This window comes from Ranitomeya variabilis, chromosome 4, assembly GCF_051348905.1.
Source record: "Ranitomeya variabilis isolate aRanVar5 chromosome 4, aRanVar5.hap1, whole genome shotgun sequence".
Taxonomy (NCBI): domain Eukaryota; kingdom Metazoa; phylum Chordata; class Amphibia; order Anura; family Dendrobatidae; genus Ranitomeya; species Ranitomeya variabilis.
Window position 1 is genome coordinate 597,217,670 of NC_135235.1, and position 18,770 is coordinate 597,236,439.

The 18,770-nt window shown below is 43.8% G+C and overlaps 1 protein-coding gene across 2 annotated transcripts in view; it reads left to right on the plus strand.

Moving 5' to 3' along the window:
• NFATC2 (nuclear factor of activated T cells 2) overlaps positions 1-18,770 on the plus strand; it is a 124,651-nt gene that overhangs the window by 13,257 nt on the left and 92,624 nt on the right. For both annotated transcript variants that reach the window (XM_077253216.1, XM_077253215.1), the window contains exons 2-3: positions 8,840-9,833; positions 13,380-13,548. In XM_077253216.1, coding sequence (XP_077109331.1) covers positions 8,840-9,833; positions 13,380-13,548 — 1,163 coding nt within the window. The remainder of the gene's footprint in view (positions 1-8,839; positions 9,834-13,379; positions 13,549-18,770) is intronic.

Consider the following 18,770-nt stretch of genomic DNA (forward strand, 5'->3'; position numbering starts at 1 on the left):
AGCATAGCACTCCTCCCATGAATGTGATCAGCTGTATTGGTTAAATGCCGGTACAGCTGACCTTGCGGTGACAGGCGGGGGGCTTACTGCTGGCACCGAGGCCCCCCCCCACCTGCTAAGGGGCCCCATAGCAGCCGAGCGGCAGGGAAGGGAGATTGATTCTCCCTCCTCTGCCACAGAATGTAACCGTATTGGCGCGCTACATGATGTAGCAGCAGAATAGTTACTGCAGCTGTGGAAGTGATTGGAGTATAAGACATGATGTAACAGCAGAATAGTGACTGCAGCGCTGGAGGTGATTGGACTTTAAGACATGATGTAACAGCAGAATAGTGACTGCAGCTCTGGAGGTGATTAGAGTATAAGACATGATGTAACAGTAGAATAGTGACTGCAGCGCTGGAGGTGATTGGACTTTAAGACATGATGTAACAGCAGAATAGTGACTGCAGCTCTGGAGGTGATTAGAGTATAAGACATGATGTAACAGCAGAATAGTGACTGCAGCTCTGGAGATGATTGGAGTATTAGACATGATGTAACAGCAGAATAGTGACTGCAGCTCTGGAGGTGACTGAATTATAAGACACAATGTAACAGCAGAATAGTAACTGCAGCTCTGGAGATGATTGGAGTATTAGACATGATGTAACAGCAGAATACTGACTGCAGTGTGTCGTGCTCCAGAGTGTAAGCCTCCAGAGTACCCACCTCCATGGTTCTGGGCTCAAGAGTGTTGGGCTCCAGAGTGTCAGCCTCCAGAATGCCTGCCTCCAGAGTGTCGGACTCCAGAGTGTCATGCTCCAGAGTGTAATGCTCCAGAGTGTCGGCCTCCAGAGTGTTCACCTCCAGAGTGCCAGGCTCCAGAGTGTCGTGCTCCAGAGTCTTGGCCTCCAGAGTGTCGTACTCCAGAGTGTCGTGCTCCATAGTATTGACCTCCAGAGTGTCGGGCTCCAGAGTATCATGCTCCAGAGTGTTGGGTTCCACTGTGTTGGCTTCCAGAGTGGCAGCCTCCAGAGTGGCGGGCGCCAGAGTGTCAGGCTCCAGAGTGCCAGAATCCAGAGTGTCATGCTCCAGAGTGTTGGGTTCCACTGTGTTGGCTTCCAGAGTGCCTGCCTCCAGAGTGTCAGGCTCCAGAGTGCCTGCCTCCAGAGTGTCAGGCTCCAGAGAGTCGGCCTCCAGAGTGCCTGCCTCCAGAATGTTTGCCTCCAGGGTGCCGAGCTCCAGAGTGTTGTGCTCCAGAGTCTTGGCCTCCAGAGTGTCGTACTCCAGAGTGTCGTGCTCCAGAGTGTCGTGCTCCAGAGTGTTGGCCTCCAGAGTGTCGGGCTCCAGAGTGTTGTGCTCCAGAGTGTCGTGCTCCGGAGTGTCGGGCTCCAGTGTGTCATGCTCCAGAGTGTAATGCTCCAGAGTGTCAGCTTCAAGAGTGTTGGCCACCAGGGAGCCGCGCTCCAGAGTGTCCTGCTCCAGAGTGTTGGCCTCCAGAGTGTTGGGCTCCAGAGTGTTGTGCTCCAGAGTGTCGGGCTCCAGAGTGTTGGCCTCCAGAGTGTCGGGCTTCAGGATGTCAGGCCCCAGAGTGTCAGCCTCCAGAATGCCTGCCTCCAGAGTGTAGGGCTCCAGAGTGTCATGCTCCAGAGTGTAATGCTCCAGAGTGTCAGCTTCAAGAGTGTTGGCCACCAGGGAGCCGCGCTCCAGAGTGTCCTGCTCCAGAGTGTTGGCCTCCAGAGTGTTGGGCTCCAGAGTGTTGTGCTCCAGAGTGTCGGGCTCCTGAGTGTTGGCCTCCATAGTGTCGGGCTTCAGGATGTCAGGCCCCAGAGTGTCAGCCTCCAGAATGCCTGCCTCCAGAGTGTAGGGCTCCAGAGTGTCATGCTCCATAGTGTCGTTCTCCCTGAGTGTCGGCCTCTAGAGTGCCGGGCTCCAGAGTGTCGGGCTCCAGTGTCGTGCTCCAGAGTGTCAGCCTCCAGAGTGTTGGGCTCCAGAGTGTTGTTCTCCAGAGTGTTGTGCTCCAGAGTGTCAGACTCCAGAGTGTCGAGCTCCAGCGTGCCTGCCTCCAGAGTATCGGGCGCCAGAGTGTCGGGCTCCAGAGTGCCGGGATCCAGAGTGTCATGCTCCAGAGTGACGGGTTCCACTGTGTTGGCCTCCAGAGTGCCTGCCTCCAGAGTCTCGGGCTCCAGAGTGTTGGGCTCCAGAGTGTCAGCCTCCAGAATATTGTGCTCCAGAGTGTAAGCCTCCAGAGTGTCAGGCTCCAGATTGCCCACCTCCACAGTGCTGGGCTCCAGAGTGTCAGCCTCTAGAATGCCTGCCTCCAGAGTGTCAGGCTCCAGAGTATCAGGCTCCAGAGTGTAACGCTCCAGAGTGTCGGCCTCCAGAGTGTCATGCTCCACAGTGTAATGCTCCAGAGTGTCGGCCTCCAGAGTGCTGGGCTCCAGAGTGTTGTGTTCCAGAGTGTCGTACTCCAGAGTGTTGGCCTTCAGAGTGCTGGGCTCCAGAGTGCCGGGCTCCAGAGTGTTGGCCTCCAGAGTGTTGGCCTCCAGAGTGTTGGCCTCCAGAGTATCGGGCTCCAGAGTGTCAGGCTCCAGAGTGTCGGGCTACAGAGTGCTGAGCTACAGAGTGTCATTCTCCAGAGTGTTGGGCTCCAGAGTGTTGGGCTCCAGAGTGCCTGCCCCCAGAGTATCGGGCACCAGAGTACCGGTTTCCAGAGTGTTGGCCTCCAGAGTGTCGTGCTCCAGAGTGCTGGGCTCCAGAGTGCCTTCCTCCAGAGTGTCGGGCTCCAGAGTATTGTGCTCCAGGGTGTCGGGCTCCAGAGTGTCAGGCTCCAGAGAGTGGGGCTCCAGAGTTTCGCGCTCCAGAGTTTTGTGCTCCAGAGTGTCGGGCTTCAGAGCACCCGCCTCCAGAGTGCCAGGCTCCAGAGTGACGGGCTCCAGTGCCATACAGTGCTGGAGCAATTGTGAGTGTGGCAGCACCATGGGCGCTGTAAAGGGTGCTGAGAAGAGCTCATAATCCACTACGTTGTCTCCAAAGTATGTCAGTGCATATGCAGTACAAACTTTGTGGAAAAAAAAACCATCCACCATGACTGATTCCCTTTAAGCAACTATATAAGGTTTAGTACATAGTACATATTGTGTGCTGAATTATCACATTCCAGATATAATTATTATTTTTTTACTGTCTAACTCTTTAAAGTTTAGGAAATAACATGACAAAAAAAGTATTTTAATGACGGATGCTATGTAACGCCTATATTGTCTCATGTTCATTTAATGCCTTCTTACTGAACCTATATCCTTATTTATACTTTTGTTGTTAAACTTTTTCTATAACTTTTTTGTTATTTTTTTTTAAGTCCTTCTCATCTTCAAAGCACAGAAAACCATAATTGAAATAATTTGTTCTTGTTAACAGGATGGAATTAATTAGGACAAAAGGCTGTAACATACCAAGGCCTCATAATAGACAATGTTACGTGGCTTTGTAGTGCGTGAACGTAACCGCTGCAGCATATGTAGTCTCTAATGAAGCATGATTAAAGACAAGGGCTTCTTTTAACAATCACCAAAGACATACTGTACAAGGATAAGTTGCTGGCGCGGTTTGCTTGGCATGTTTACTCTATCCTCAATCTTGGCCATTTTGCACAATGGATAGAAATGCTGCCAGCTTTCACTGCTGTGTTACTTTTCACTTTACAGGATGCAGGATTTTTGTAATTATTTTTTAGCAAAGTGTATAACCACTGCTCACACTGTAACTGAGCATTCAGAAAGGGTACAGGTAGAATTGGCATGAGTTCTAACCCTAACACCTGCCCTAGAATGCTGCCTAACCCTCACCGCCTACAGCATTGAAAATGACTAGTTTTATTCCAGAAATTGTGGATTATTGTTATTTTATTTATGTATTTTATTAAAATAAAACTAAATGCACTGTACCATAAAGGGGCAAATTAACCTGGCGTTTCATATGTTGCATGTTGCATGTTGGATTAAGACTGTGCCACCTTTATTAAAAGGAATCTATCAGCAGGTATTGTTTGCTGGTAATTTTTGCTATCTAATCTGAGAGCAGCATAATATAGGGCAAGTGAGCCTGATTCCAAGGATGTGTCACTTACTAGGCTGTGTGTTGTAGTTTTAATACAATCAGTGTTTTATCAGCAGGATATTATTATCACTGCATGACTAGGTGTCACGTGCACAGCAGTCAGGCTAATTAATGTAACCCCACCCCTACCACTAATTGGCCAGTGGTGGGTGAGGATTCTGACCACTGCTACATCTGCAACAGATAAAACAGGGATTCTATTAAAACTCCACCAAGCAGTCCCATAAGTGATACATCGTTGGAATCAGACTCTCTTATCCTATATTATTCTGCTCTCAGATTTCCTAGCAAAGATTCCCCTTAAAAATCACCTCTTTATATATGTTGCCACTTTTACCTGTTTGAGAACCAGAAATTGAAATCTAAGCCTGGTATGAGACAGATTTGTGCCATCATTTTTGACAATTTCTTGAAATGCTGTAGCATTTCAAAGAACACATAATTTGAAGACCCAGCCGGGGAGCATAGCCAGAGAAAGGACTAGTCCTACATTGCCCCCTGGCCACCTACTCCCAGCGCTGCTTCAGGTTATTGACAGCTCTATCACTATGTACACACATGTAAGAGACCTATCAATCACATGGAGAAAAGCCAGACAAGGGTGGCACCGGATGTGTCAGGTCCATTTATGGTCCTTGGGCGGCTCTTCAAAGTATATTTCCTCTAAAGCACCGAAATTCATGCTGCCCGTGGCATGAATTTAGTGACAGGTTCCCTTTACGAGAAGTGTAACATAGCAAAGAATCTACCATTTTAGCACAAATTTGTAAGTTTTCTTAAATCAGAAAACTGATGTAAATGCCTCAATACCTTCTCCGAATGATGTGCTGATAAACATAATGTGACTACAGCATATTGAGAGGTTAAAACAGAGTTTATCCAGCTTATTAACAAGCTGCTGATATCATATCAGGAAAGTACTAATGTGAGATGTGTAGTTCAGAATGGCTTTCCTCTCCTATAGGGAGTGTGAGAAGTGTCCTCCTGGACAAGGTACGGACAGGGGACATCAGATTGCTAGGGATGAGTTTGGAATATTCACAACAAAAGCAGATGGCAGAATCCCAGACAATACATACTGGGGGATTACATCGGGAACTGAAAAGTCTGAAAAAAGCTGTCTGTAGAAGACATTATTCTGATTACTTTCGAATGTAAGTGGTGCAGTTAAGTGATTTATTGTAAGTGGAAGGACTTTTTGATAATGTGACTATATTTTTTAATGTATTTACTTATTATTATTATTAATAATGTCCTTTGGCTTGATCTCGATCCATGACGACTTGATAGATGAATCCTCTGTAGGAAGGTCGATCTTGTGTAAGCCTAGCAAGGACCACCAGGGCCAGCTTCGATCTTCACTTTCGACCAAGCGATGTTCTTGATCCTGGCACGTCATGAGCATTGGTCATACTCAGATCGACCATCGGCTCTTCCCCAGTAGCTTGTTGAGTGCCTTCCGAACTAGGGGTGCATCTTCCAGCTCTATATGGAATTCCATTAGTTGTACTCTCCATTAAGTATTCTTGGCATAAGTAGCTTGCCAGACCTTTCTTCTGCGCAGCAATGTGGCTTTCGTGAAGGGGCGACACTGAATCAGAGTTGGGTGACATCAATACAAACCGCCTCGTTGCGCACCGTCCTGCTGCTGACACGGGCACTGGTCAGTATGCTTAGTTTGGTACCTCAGTTGAAACCTGTCTGGTGTCCCTGATGTCAAAATACACTGCCAACAGCATATCTTTCAACATCACTGATCAACACAAATACACACAACAAATACACAATACAGACATCATATATCTACCTATGTCCAATAATTCTAAAATTTTCTAGATTTATTTTAAAATTTAATTTACAATGTGTTATTCTCTAGACTGATGCAACTAACACTGCACTTCATCGTGCACTTTGCTTTCTCGGGATTGATCACTAGAGCCATCCCATCAATATTTCCTTGAATTGTACAGTATGTTGCAATTACCTTAGCATTCCTGATAAATTAAGGCTGACTTCACACTATTGTATATCGCACTATGTGAGATTTCTGTGTCAGACATAAATTGTGTTCAGAAAGCAGGATGGAAACATACATCTCTTATGGCTAAGGTCACACCACCGTTTTCTCCACATTCGGGAAAATCAGTCCCGTTATGCTAATCTGACTCTGATCAGGATATGAGCTGATTTTCTCGGAGATGCCTAAAAAAATAGTCTCCACCTTCTCTATAATATCAGTACGTGAAAATTGGACCGGACTCAGATGTCACCTGATTGAGGTCCGATTTGTTCCACGAACTGATAGAGTTGAATGGTCGAGTGCCATTCAAACAAAAAATTGGTCATGTGCACAGCCCCATAGATTAACTTGATAACAAGTGCTGTACTTGAAAAACACGGATAACACTCGTCTAACTATTTCTATCGTCTGCACGAGCCCTATAGTAAACATGCAGAATCATTTACCCATACATCTTTAATTCCTTCCCAACCAGACAATTTTCCATTTTTGCTTTTTTTGTCTTTTTTTTCCTCCCCTTTCTCCAAGAGCCTTAACTCTTCATTCACCCACGTAGCAGAATAAGGGCTAGTTCTTTGCAGGATGAGTTGTAGTTTTGAATGACACGATTTGTTTTACCATTTCCTGTACTAGAGACAGGAAAAAAATTACAAATGTAGTGAAATTGTGTAAGAAAATGCAATTGTTTTTTTAACTTCTGTTTTTACAGCGATCATTGTATGGTAAAATTACCTGACAATATGTTTCTCTTGGTCAGTACGATTATGGCAATACCATATATGCATAGGTTTTTTTTTCATGTATATGGCAAAAAAAATTGAAATTTCTAAAAAAAAAAAAAAAAAAAGAGTATATGTTGCCATTTTCCGAGATCCTTAACCCTTTCAATCCTCTGTCAGTAGAGTTGTATGAAGGCTTATTTTTTGCTTGTCGAGTTTATGTTTTTATAGATATAACGGTTTGATTGTTTCTTATTGTATTTTTTTGCTGTGACCAAAATTTTACAGATCTGCCATTTTGATTTTTTTTCTCTCGACGACATTAACCAATCAAGTTAATTAGTTTTATATTTTGGCAGATCAGGCTTTTACGGAAAGAGTGATACCACATATGTTTAATTTTTCTTTATTTTTAATGGGGAAAGTAAAGGGGTTATTTGAATGTTTATATTTGTATTGTATGTTTTGAAAACCTTTATTTTTTACTTTATTTTTCAGTCTCCTTAGGGGACTTGAACCTATGATCATTCAATTGCTTATGCCACATGTCCCGTGATGTTTAGGTCTCTTGACCCAAACTTAAAGGGACACTGTCACCGGAATTTGGAGGGAACAATCTTTAGCCATAGGGGCGGGGTTTTCGGGTGTTTGATTCACCCTTTCCTTACCCGCTGGCTGCATGCTGGCTGCAATATGGGATTGAAGTTCATTCTCTGTCCTCCATAGTACACGCCTGCGCAAGACAAGATTGCCTTGTGCAGGCGTGTACTACGGAGGACATAGAATGAACTTCAATCCCATATTGCAGCCAGCATGCAGCCAGCGGGTAAGGAAAGGGTGAATCAAACACCCGAAAACCCCGCCCCTATGGCTAAAGATTGTTCCCTCCAAATTCAGGTGACAGTGTCCCTTTAATAGCCTAATGCTGTAGATGCCTAAGAGACCAGTGGGCACTCTGTAGATAACTGTCCATGCTCGGACCATGACGCACGAATGTGAAAATGCGGTATTAGCCGAATCCTAAGTTTTCTCTTAGATTTTTTCACTACATTTTCCTTAGCTTACTACATAAACCAAGGACATATTTCACCAGGGCCGGATTGTCCATCTGGCAATTCTGGCAAATGCCAGAAGGGCCTGTCTGGTCATGGGCTGCCTTGTCTGCTACGTTGTTAACTGAATCCGTGTTCTCAAGACACCCACACTGTTAAGAGTTGTGATGGAGCACAAAGTCGCTGACTCTGTCACTTACCCCATCAGGCCACCAGTATGATTTGAAAATATTGGTCTTGTAGTAAATCTTCCTTTCCTCCATCCAGGGTAATATTAGTAATATATCCCATCTGGTCCATGGGGACGGGGACAACAGGGGCCTGTGTGATTTCAAATGCCAGGACTGAATTTCAGCCCCAGTCCTTACCCATATTTCACAGTATATCTTCCTGTCTGCAATATTTCGCTTTGTAGGATGTGTGGATTTGTTCTTTCTAGCCAACGTGATGCCTGGCCATATTCTTTTATACATAATAGGTTATTTTTGTGTCAGACCTGTTTTATACAAGCATAGTCTGCGGAAAGTACCACGCTCTATAGGCTTAACCCACTAATAACCCTTTATTCTATGGGATTTATGTGTAGAACAAATATATTTTCCCATTTTAGAATCCGTTCACTCTGTAACACAACACAAACAAAGGTCAATGTGACTCCAAACCAAACTTGTCCAACTATTTGGTATTCACCCTGTATATAAGACTTGATACAGATGTTCTTTACTGTTTCAGTACAATTTCCAGACCCAGTTTACACTGGAGCGATCTGGATTTCAGATGTTTGGTTGGACAGCAATGCCCTAGGAACTCCCATATTAATAAAGTATTTTTAGCTTAAGTTTGATTATTATCCTTAATTTATTATACTTACTAATGAAGATATTAAATTGTCCATGACTGTTAACATAAGTTAATATTTAGTTTTAAAAAGACCCTTCTTTTTCCAGAAGAATCGACTCCACATAAAATCAACAACCAATCTTCTTCTGGAGTTGTGTACACTCATGATGATGTCTCCGATTATGGGTCCAAACCTCTGGCTTATCCTAGGTTCACCTCAGATCGTATGGGCAGTTGTGAACAGCACAATAGTGTAGGGTCCAGGTACTTAGACCCTAAAATTGCTACTGGGGCTCCAGCTCTGAGTCCAAGGATTGAGATCACTCCATCTCATGAACTATTTCATACAGGTTCATACCGCAGCAGAGATTCAGATACTTTGGTAGAACATCAGGCAAACTTGGCTGCTACCTTGCAAGTCTATGGTTATGATGGCTACAGAGAACCGCTTTGCTTGAGCCCTGCTAGTAGTGGGTCATCAAGTTATATTTCAGAGACTAATTTTTCTCCTTACACCTCACCTTGCGTTTCACCAAATAATGGTCCTAATGATGACCTATGTCCACAGATACAAAACTTCCCTCGTTATTCTCCTAGAGCTTCTCCAATAATGTCTCCACGGACAAGCATCACAGAGGACACCTGCCTGGGACCACGTTCTCCATCTCCTCGACCCAACTCACGGTCGTCATCCCCAGGTTTCAAAAGAAGGTACCCTTGTGCTGAGCTCTACAATAGCCATCAAACCAACATTTCTCCACGACAATCAAGAACGCCCTCTCCTCAGACATCACCCCGTGTCCATCCAAGGGACGATAACTCTTCGCTGAGTTACATTAACCCTACTGCATCTGCACATCTTATGGAAGATCTAAGCCTATCTACCGATCCTTCATATGATGTACCATCAAAAATTTGGAAAAACAGTCCAGATCGTTCCCCATTGGCTTCTCATAAGAGCATGTCTTGTCAGGTTTACCCACCACCAGAATATTTTGGGCCTTACGAGCAAGAGGAGAGGAAGAATTCTGATCCTGGGTCAATCCTACTTGTGCCACCCACCTGGCCTAAACAGATCCTACCTGCAATGCCCTACTACAGGTATAGTAAACCCTTTTTTTTTCTTCAGTTGAAAAATACTCAGTTTTATGTAAAAGTAAAAATCAATGTAAAAGCATTGTTTAGAAAGAAGTATAATAGTTTGCTTATATATTGGGTTTAAGCTATTTTTAATACTGTTTGGGATTAGCGCTGGTCATACACATGCGATAGCTGGTCGCAGAAATCTCTTCTGATTCCTCCATACACATCAAGCAGAGAAAGAAGATGCTGCTAGACAGCTTTGTCGGCAGTTTATCTCCCGAAGAACAAGAGGGTCAGGGTTTAAAGAGGAACCCCGCTAATATTTCCCCTTCATAAATCAATCAGACACATGAAAATGAGAAACTTTGTAATATATGTTATTATTGAAATCTACTTTTTTTGAAGATAGATTTTCCAATTACTGAAATAGGAGATGACAGTTGGGGCTCATTAAGTTCTATGGAGAACTGTAACTGTGGTTTTAGGAGAACTTGGCTTTAGCTCCTCCCTTCATACAATTTTAAAGGCACCAAGTGTCATCTTTTATATCAGTAAATTAAAAATCTGTCTTCACTGAAGATAGATTCTACCCATTAATTCAGTGAAAGATCAGTCCATGCGGAGAAAGAAGCAGATTTCTCTGATAAGATATATTACAAAGTTGCTTATTTTCATGTGTACTCTTGATTTAAGAAATAAAAAAATTAAAACTACGGTTCCTCTTTAATCCAATGTGCTCTTGTAGGAAACTTGGCACTCAATTTATCCTTTAAAATGCAATTTATTTTTTGGCATTTCGAATAGTATCTGCTAAAGTGCTCAGGTCATGCAAGTAGCTGATTTTAGTATTGGAAAATTCTGATAATATCTAGAGGTAAAGGCTCTATCAGAAAAAGGTCACTTTACACATTAGAATAATGTCGGCCGAACCTACAGAATGGGGGTACAGAAGGATCGACAGATGGGCAAATCAATTTGTCATAGGTCTCTGGTCCATCGGCAAGGTAGAGAACGATCAGTGTTAGAGATGGGTGGATCGATTTACGATTCCGTCAGTAGTCTCTGGCCAATGGACAACAACACTCGGAATCTTGTGTTTTTCTGGAGGATATACTTTTTGCTTTCTCCACTGAAAATATGTCTTTGGCCGGCAAAAATGAGTATGCGTTAGTAAGATGTGGGAAGGGACAAATGGCTGAGTTCCTATCGATCCTTTGGCTGACGGTTATCTAGGGTGTATGGGCACAATTAGACATTGATCACTTGGACTGTGGACCATGGTCATAGTTCACGGAAAGTATTGGAGGATGTCATCAGAATGTGTAAAAAAGTGCAATGGATTAACTCCAAGCTAATTGCTTATGTCTGTCCATTGGAGTTTTACATGTTGAAAGGGCATCCATTGATTATTAATGGCTGATTAATAATAGACCTATGCACAATATCCGTCAAGTCTTCTATATCCCGTAATGTCATATAATAATTACATCCGACAATTTCACAGCAGAAATATTCACGATCGGTTTGTCCCAAGAGTCTTCATCCTAACTTATCACCCACTACTAAACGCCACAATAGTCCACCCCAGTGTTAAACAAGTGGCTAAATAATGCATACAGTCCTTTTATTGGCACTCGCTTGATCTTTAATCATACAGCTAGACTGATGGACCCTTTAAAGGCATGTCCTAAATGTTCCTGCAGTGTAATCCAGAGGAGCAGATGAGTGTATGCAGTTATATGGGAAACGTCATTACTCTCTGGGTGGAAACTCTGCTGAGTGCAATAGTAAATGGTTTAAAACGTATTAATGGAACATAATATCTGGCAATTATCCCAATGTTTTTCATTATTTAGAGGCTCATCCAGTATGACCGAGCATGCATGTGGTCTTGAGGGTGGGTGCACACAACAGTTTTCTCTCCATCCGATAGAAACGATCTGATTTTGCTGATCAGACTCCGATCATAATGCGATCAGAGTAGCATCAGTTTTTCTCGGAGGTGGAGAAAAAAAAAAAGTTTCTCCACCTTCTCTATTCTGGCAGTCCGTGAACATCAGACTGTCATCCGAGTGAGATCCTCTAGTTTCTATGGACCCATAGACTTGCATTGCCGATTTTGATCCAACACTTGAATCATAATTGGACATGTAGTGATTTTTAAAAAATGGGATAGAGCCCTATAGAATAACATGGCTACGAATTCTATCTGTGAAAATCACAGCTAGCACTAGCCCAATACAATCAGTTGTATGCATGAGCCCTAATAGTAAGAAGGGAATAAGCCGCTGCCCCACACTTCTGGCGGCAGCTTATTTCTCCCGCAAACAGAAGGATCAAACATGTATAAATCCCATAGCCTGATCTACCCTGACAACTATCATCAGGGGTGAGTACGCCACCATACACTGGATGGTCAGCAGGTCCCGGCTAATAACATTGATTTAAGGCTACTTTCACACTTCCGTTTTTTTGAATCCGTCACAATGCGTCTGCGCGACGTATCGACGGATGCGTCAAAAATAGTGAAAAACTGATGCAACGCATCCAGTATTTCGATGGATCCGCTAGACGGTTCCGTCGAAAAACTGGATCCGTTGCATCCGTTTTGTCCGTTTTTACCATCCGTTTTTTTGACGGATCCGTTTTCCATGCCTAAAAATGGGAGTCTCCCAAATGTGTTTGGCTACTGGAAAATATATTGACTGGCTGGCTGTCTTCAGGCTGGCAGGAGTCTTGCTGGCACATTTGGGGTTGACGCCCCAAGCCAGGTTTATATAGATTTGGGCACTGGCCAATTGGCTACAAATTCCTGATTCTGAGCATGCTCAGTGTAAGCAAACGGATTCCAGCGCTGGATTCCGTCATACCACGTGTCACGACGGATCCTGCGCCCATAGGCTTTCATTCTAGTCAACGACGTATGCCGCAGGATCCATCGCAGACAAAAAACGTTACATTGAACGTTTTTTCCAGACGACGGTCCGCCATAACACGACGGATCCGTCGCACGACGGATGCGACGTGTGGCTTTCCGTCGCGATCCGTCGCTAATGCAAGTCTATGGGGAAAAAACGCATCCTGCGGGCACATTTGCGGGATCCGTTTTTTTCCCAAAACGAGGCATTGCAATGGATCTGAAAAGACGGAAGTGTGAAAGAGGCCTTAAAGAAGTTAGAGGTAACTTTTTCTTATCTTACACTGATTTTGGATAATTGATAATTTTGCAAGAGCACATGTTGCTGTAAGTGTAATGCATAGGTGTGTATTCACACTGTGACCATTTAACAAGCAGATCCTAAGATAAAGACAAAATGAGCAAATAACCTGTAGTAAGTAAATAAATAGTAATAGTACATGTGAATAATATAGGGTACTTAGTTAACAGTGTTTTGATTTAACAAAAAAAAAAAATTAAAAGCCATCCCACCACGACAAGGTGCACCCTAATTGGGACAGTACCTAACTCTTAAAATTTACACAATGCAGAATTCGTAGTATAAATCTGGGAATAATATAGATTTTCTTCCAACACACACTGATACTGTCTCTTTTCCAACCCAGCATCCCGGTTGCTTCACTGCCCCCCCTCGAGTGGCCCCTGACAAGTCAGGCCGGGTCATACGAACTTCAGATAGAAGTACAGCCTAAACCACACCATCGAGCCCACTATGAGACAGAGGGCAGCCGTGGAGCGGTGAAAGCGACCACCGGAGGACACCCTATTGTCCAGGTAAGGTTAACTCACTCTGTGCTATTGAAAACCGTTCTAACTGGATGTTTTTGTTCAGGAGCCAGATTTGTCTGCTTAGGAACCATTGATGCTTGAAGTGGCTGTCCGGGACTTTTATTTCTATAGGGCTGAGCACTTATCGGCAGGTACTTGTTACCTACCTACCAGTCCTGCTGTGTGATGAGCTGTCCCAACTTATAGCTACTGTGGTGATTTTCCATCTTCCTGTGATGTCCCACTGTCAGAGCAGTTCCTTCTCTTCCAGGAGCAGTGTCGACAGGGCATCACTGCTGATGTCATGCTGATTGACAGTTGACAGCAAGTGCATCCTAACATCCTAAGACAATAGGGAGCTGGCTATCAATCAACATGGTGTCAGCAGTGATGCCCTGTTAAAAGAGCAGAGTGGAAGAGAAGGAGCTGCTCTGTCGATGTTACATCACAGGAAGATGGAGAATCACAGCCAAGAGCAGTCCATGGCCACTCTGAGCCAGAAAAGATCGTTGAGTGGAAGAACAGAAAATTAGCTTAACCATATAGGAAAAAAAGTCCCCAATAACCTCGTTAATTTTAGATGAGCTATGTCAAGAATTTGATTGCTCCTTTGCTGGTCAAAATTCTGGAGCCAAGTATAGGGTTATAAAAGGAATCCGTGACTGTACAGTAAGTGTTCCATTAAGTGCAGGCAGGTAGGTAACAGAAATCTCAATTTAAAAGTCCAGCATGTAGTATTTTTTCATTGCTTTCTATATTATTGCAACTTTTCAGACATTTTTACATTAAGAATAGATATAAAGAGGCTGGGGCAGATTTACTATTCAAATGTTCCAAATCTATGTTCAAAATGGGCCAAAAACTCCCGGATATGCTGTGAGCAATTTACTATGTGTTTTAGGCACTTTTTGTTCCACACTAGACTTTTAAAAGTGTCTAGAAATAGTACGATGGTTAAGCGGAGTTGTAAAATGGCCCAGATTTCTTACTGGTGTGAGTTTTTGGCATAAAATTATGGTGGCTGAAAGTAAAAAAAAGAGTTGGTGTAAGTTAGGGAAAATGTGATAATAGGTGTGAAGCACCTTCTGAATGTCTTATTGGTCTGCATGCTGTCTGAATTTTGGATTTCTGTCCACGGCCGTGTTCAGTTTCTGCAACTTAAAGGGAACCTGTCACCAGAAAAACACTATTAACCTGCATATATGGGGTTAATTTGCAGGTTAATAACGTTACTAACCTGCCTGGCGCTCGTACATAGCCGAACGCTGCTGGCAGAAAATCAACTTTATTCTTCCCAGCAGTGTCCCAGTACATACACATATGCAACATTTAAGGGGGGTGGGGAGGTGGGTGGATTCAAGGAAGTATTTTTAAAATCTGAGATCAGTATGACGTAGGGGCCGAGACCCTGATTCCAGCAATGTGTCACTTACAGGGCTGCTTAGGGTAGTATTCATAAAATCAGTATTTTATCAGCAGGAGGTTATCACTAGAGGACTAGTTAGTTTATGCCATGTAGTCTTCCTGCTATTTGTAAGCCCACCCCCACCACTGATTGGCAGCTTTCTGCCTTCGCACAGTGCACACATCAGAAATGTGGGCGGAGTTAAACAGAGCTTAGCGTTCAGAGAACTGGTAGATCTGCAGCTGAGAAAACAAAGATTTTATCAAAACTCTAGCAAGCAGACCAGTAAATGATACATCACTGGAATCATGGTCTCTACCCCTATATCATGGTGCTCTCAGTTGAGGTAGCAAAAATCTGGTGACTGATTCCCTTTAAAACCATAATTTGCTTTTGTTGAGGAAATTAGTTGAAACAAATGCTGAGACTATTGATAAAATTAAAAGTTATTTTTGAATATTGCAGGTTTATTTTGGTAGCTTTTTTAAAATCTTTTTTAATATTAAACAAGTTTATCTAATTGATCTAACCAGGTCTGTCTAAGCAAGGAAGTTTCTTGACATTTCAGACCTTTAAAGCGATCCTGTCACCAGATTTGGCCGACATGAGCTGCAGCCCCCACATTTCAAGCCTGATATACAGCTTTCTGTAATGTTGTATATCTGCCCCCAACCCGACCTGCAAGAGAACAAAAAGAGCTTTTATTATACTCACCCGCAGGGCGGCCCGGTCTGAGGGCTGTTGCAGGTCCTGGTCCGGCTCCTCCCTTCTTGCAATACCGTCCTCCTTCTTGATTTCTGTGGACGACGCGTCCCTACGTCATCCACAGTGTCCCCGGCATCACACTCCTGCGCTGGCGTACTTCTCTCCCCTGACTGCAGTGCGCATGCGCCCAGGTTCTCGGATCTCTCCTGGCACCTGCGCCGTACGCCTGCGCAGGAGCGCGATGCTGGAGATACTCTATGTATAACGTTGAAATGCATCGTCCACATGGAGCAAGAAGGAGGGAGGTGCCAGAAAAAGACCAGTGACGCCCATCGGACCAGACCGCCCCGCAGGTGAGTATAATATAAGCTCTTTTTCTTCTCTTACAGGTCATGTTGGGGGCAGATATACAGCATTATAGAATGCGGTATATCAGTCCTGGAAGGTGGTGGCCGTATCTTATATCGGCCAAACCTGGTGACAGGTTCTCTTTAAAAGGTGGCTGTCATTTTACATTTTTTCTATAATAAACGCTCTGCATAATGTGTCTCACCTAGACCACCACTGATCGGCCAAAACCCCTTTTTGAAGTCTGTAGCTCCTGCAAAAGCTGTACAGGTTCAATAGCAAGTCTATGGGTCAGTACACTCACTCTCATAGGGATGTCTGGACCCAGAGAAAGTGCACGCAGCTCATGCAGGAACTACGGACTTTAGAGCGGTGTTTTGACCAATTGTTGGGGGTCTCAAAAAACTTTTATAAAATGACAGTTAGACTTTAAGAGGGGTTTTCCACTAGAGGCTATACATCAGTCCCATACAAGTGAATGGAGCTGTGGATTAATAAGGATCCCAGTGATCATACCCAAGCGACCCCCCCAAAAAAATGTGGTGTCAAATCTGCACCAAAATGCATTTAAAAAGGGTGAAACTGTCTAAAAAAAACCACAATAAGCAGAGCAGATTGCTAATTGTGTATTTTGATGCAGAAACAATGCAGCAAGTGAGACCATGGCAAAAATGAACCAGATGTGACTGACGGCCGCTTATCAAAGCTCTTATCAGAAAAGTTAGGCTTCTGTTCTTCTGAACCCCAATGACACATAAAAAGTTGATTTATCTATTTTACTTATATAGCGCCATCGTATTCTGCAGCGCTTTACAGACATCATTGCTGTCCCCATCGGGGCTCACAATCTACATTCCCTATCAGTATGTCTTTGGAATGTGGGAGGAAACCGGATTACCCAGAGAAAACCCACGCAAACTCCTTGCAGATGTTGGTCTTGGTGGGATAGGACCCCAGCACTACAGTGCTATCCACTGAGCCACCGTGAAACTCATAGCATGTTGTAGTCTGGTGCACAACCAAAGCATTTCTACCCCAGATCTCTGTAGGTTTGCGATGCATGTCAGGGTACAATGTCTTTATGGCGCTGAACTCTTATCACAACATGTGAACCCACGCTAAAGCCAAGAGTACTAATGTAAGTTTTTATCTCTAAAAGGATCAGTCCTTCCCAGGATCAAAGTGCATTTAATGGAAAAGGCGTGTAATGACTTTTTCTTCTTTCAGACACAACCTGTCCGCAGTGCACACTATACTGTGCCAGCCCTTTATGGCCATTTCAGCACTACCTGGCGGTTTTTTTCCCTTGCTTATTCCATCATTGAGAGTAAACAAGTACGTTTGAATGCTCGGATGAGCACGCAGATTACTGTCATCTGGAGAGTTGTCCCCTACTTGCTGCAGACAGGTGTGAGCTGGATCCAGGGTGATGATAGGTCACTATTTGCACAAAGCGTACGGCAGATTTGCAGCCCGCAGCGTAGGACAGGATGGCGATATAGCTTTGTTTAGTCCGAAAAGCTGCTGACTCCCTCCAGGCTTCAGCTAAAAATATCCAAAGCAGCATATTTATTTTCTCTCAAGCATATGAATAGTGGTGTTTTCATCTCGCCAGACTCAGAAACTCCCCTTCCTGTGACTGTAACCATTGCTGACACAGTCTGGGTCCATCTACTCTACGACCCTGACAATAAATTGCTAGACGGACACTGACTGCCACCGGCAGCCGGCATTCTGATGCAATTTCTTATATATCACAACAACCAGTCCTTAACCTCTCAAGAAAAAACTAGAGCCAAGCTAGAATGGCTCCTATTATGCACCATGTTCTCTATTTGAGCAAATGCTACTTATTAAAGCCCACATACACATTGGATTAAGGAGACCCCATGTGTAAAACTGCTTTGATCCTTAATCGTGCCTCTTTGTTGCGGAAATACTAGCAATCAAAGTATTTGGCACCTAATGAGTTAACTTTTTTAAAGCCCAAGGGGGTGCTTATCAGACAGTTTTCACTGGGGGCGTGTAATTCTTCTCTCTGTATGATACTAACCAATCATAAGCAGGCAGCAACTCTAAAATGAAAGAACACCCCACCATAGTTTAGAGCAGATTTCTCAGTGTGTTTGAAATGTGTGATTGACAGCACTGTTCTTCTGCATGAGTCAGTGTGCGGTGAGGGACAGTGCAGCTGAGTTCAGCTGTGTCACATTGGAAACCTATCAGATCTCCAGATTCTGATTACTGAGTGTGTTATGTCTTTTGTGCTCACACAACTAGTACTCACTCTGAAGTGAGATCAGAGCTGTCATTACATCGCACACAGGAGTAATAACCTGTTCTTGGCTACACCTGTGTGAGATATAATTACACCCTGTTCTGCTGTCACTGCAGAGCAAGTACAAGTTGCTTTCAGCACAACAGACATACACAAAATATAATTACTAACATCTTTGAGCTCTCATCTTCAGAGTGTGTATGAGGGGTCAGTACAGCAGTGCTGACAAGGCTATAAGAGGAGGAATGCTGTCAGAAGAGTTTGTAATGTGACACCACTGGACTCAGCTGTGCTGCCCCTTCCCCACAGGAACCTTATCTGAATGATGTTAGTCATTCTTTAAATTATGGATCTGTTTAATCAAGACCAACGGTGGTCGCTCGGACCAGTGTTTCAATGGCAGCCATTTAATCTGTGTGGCCAACTTTAGTAGAATTCTCTATGCTAATTGTGGCAAAATTATGTTAAGCTTGATATGTCACTCTCTGCAAG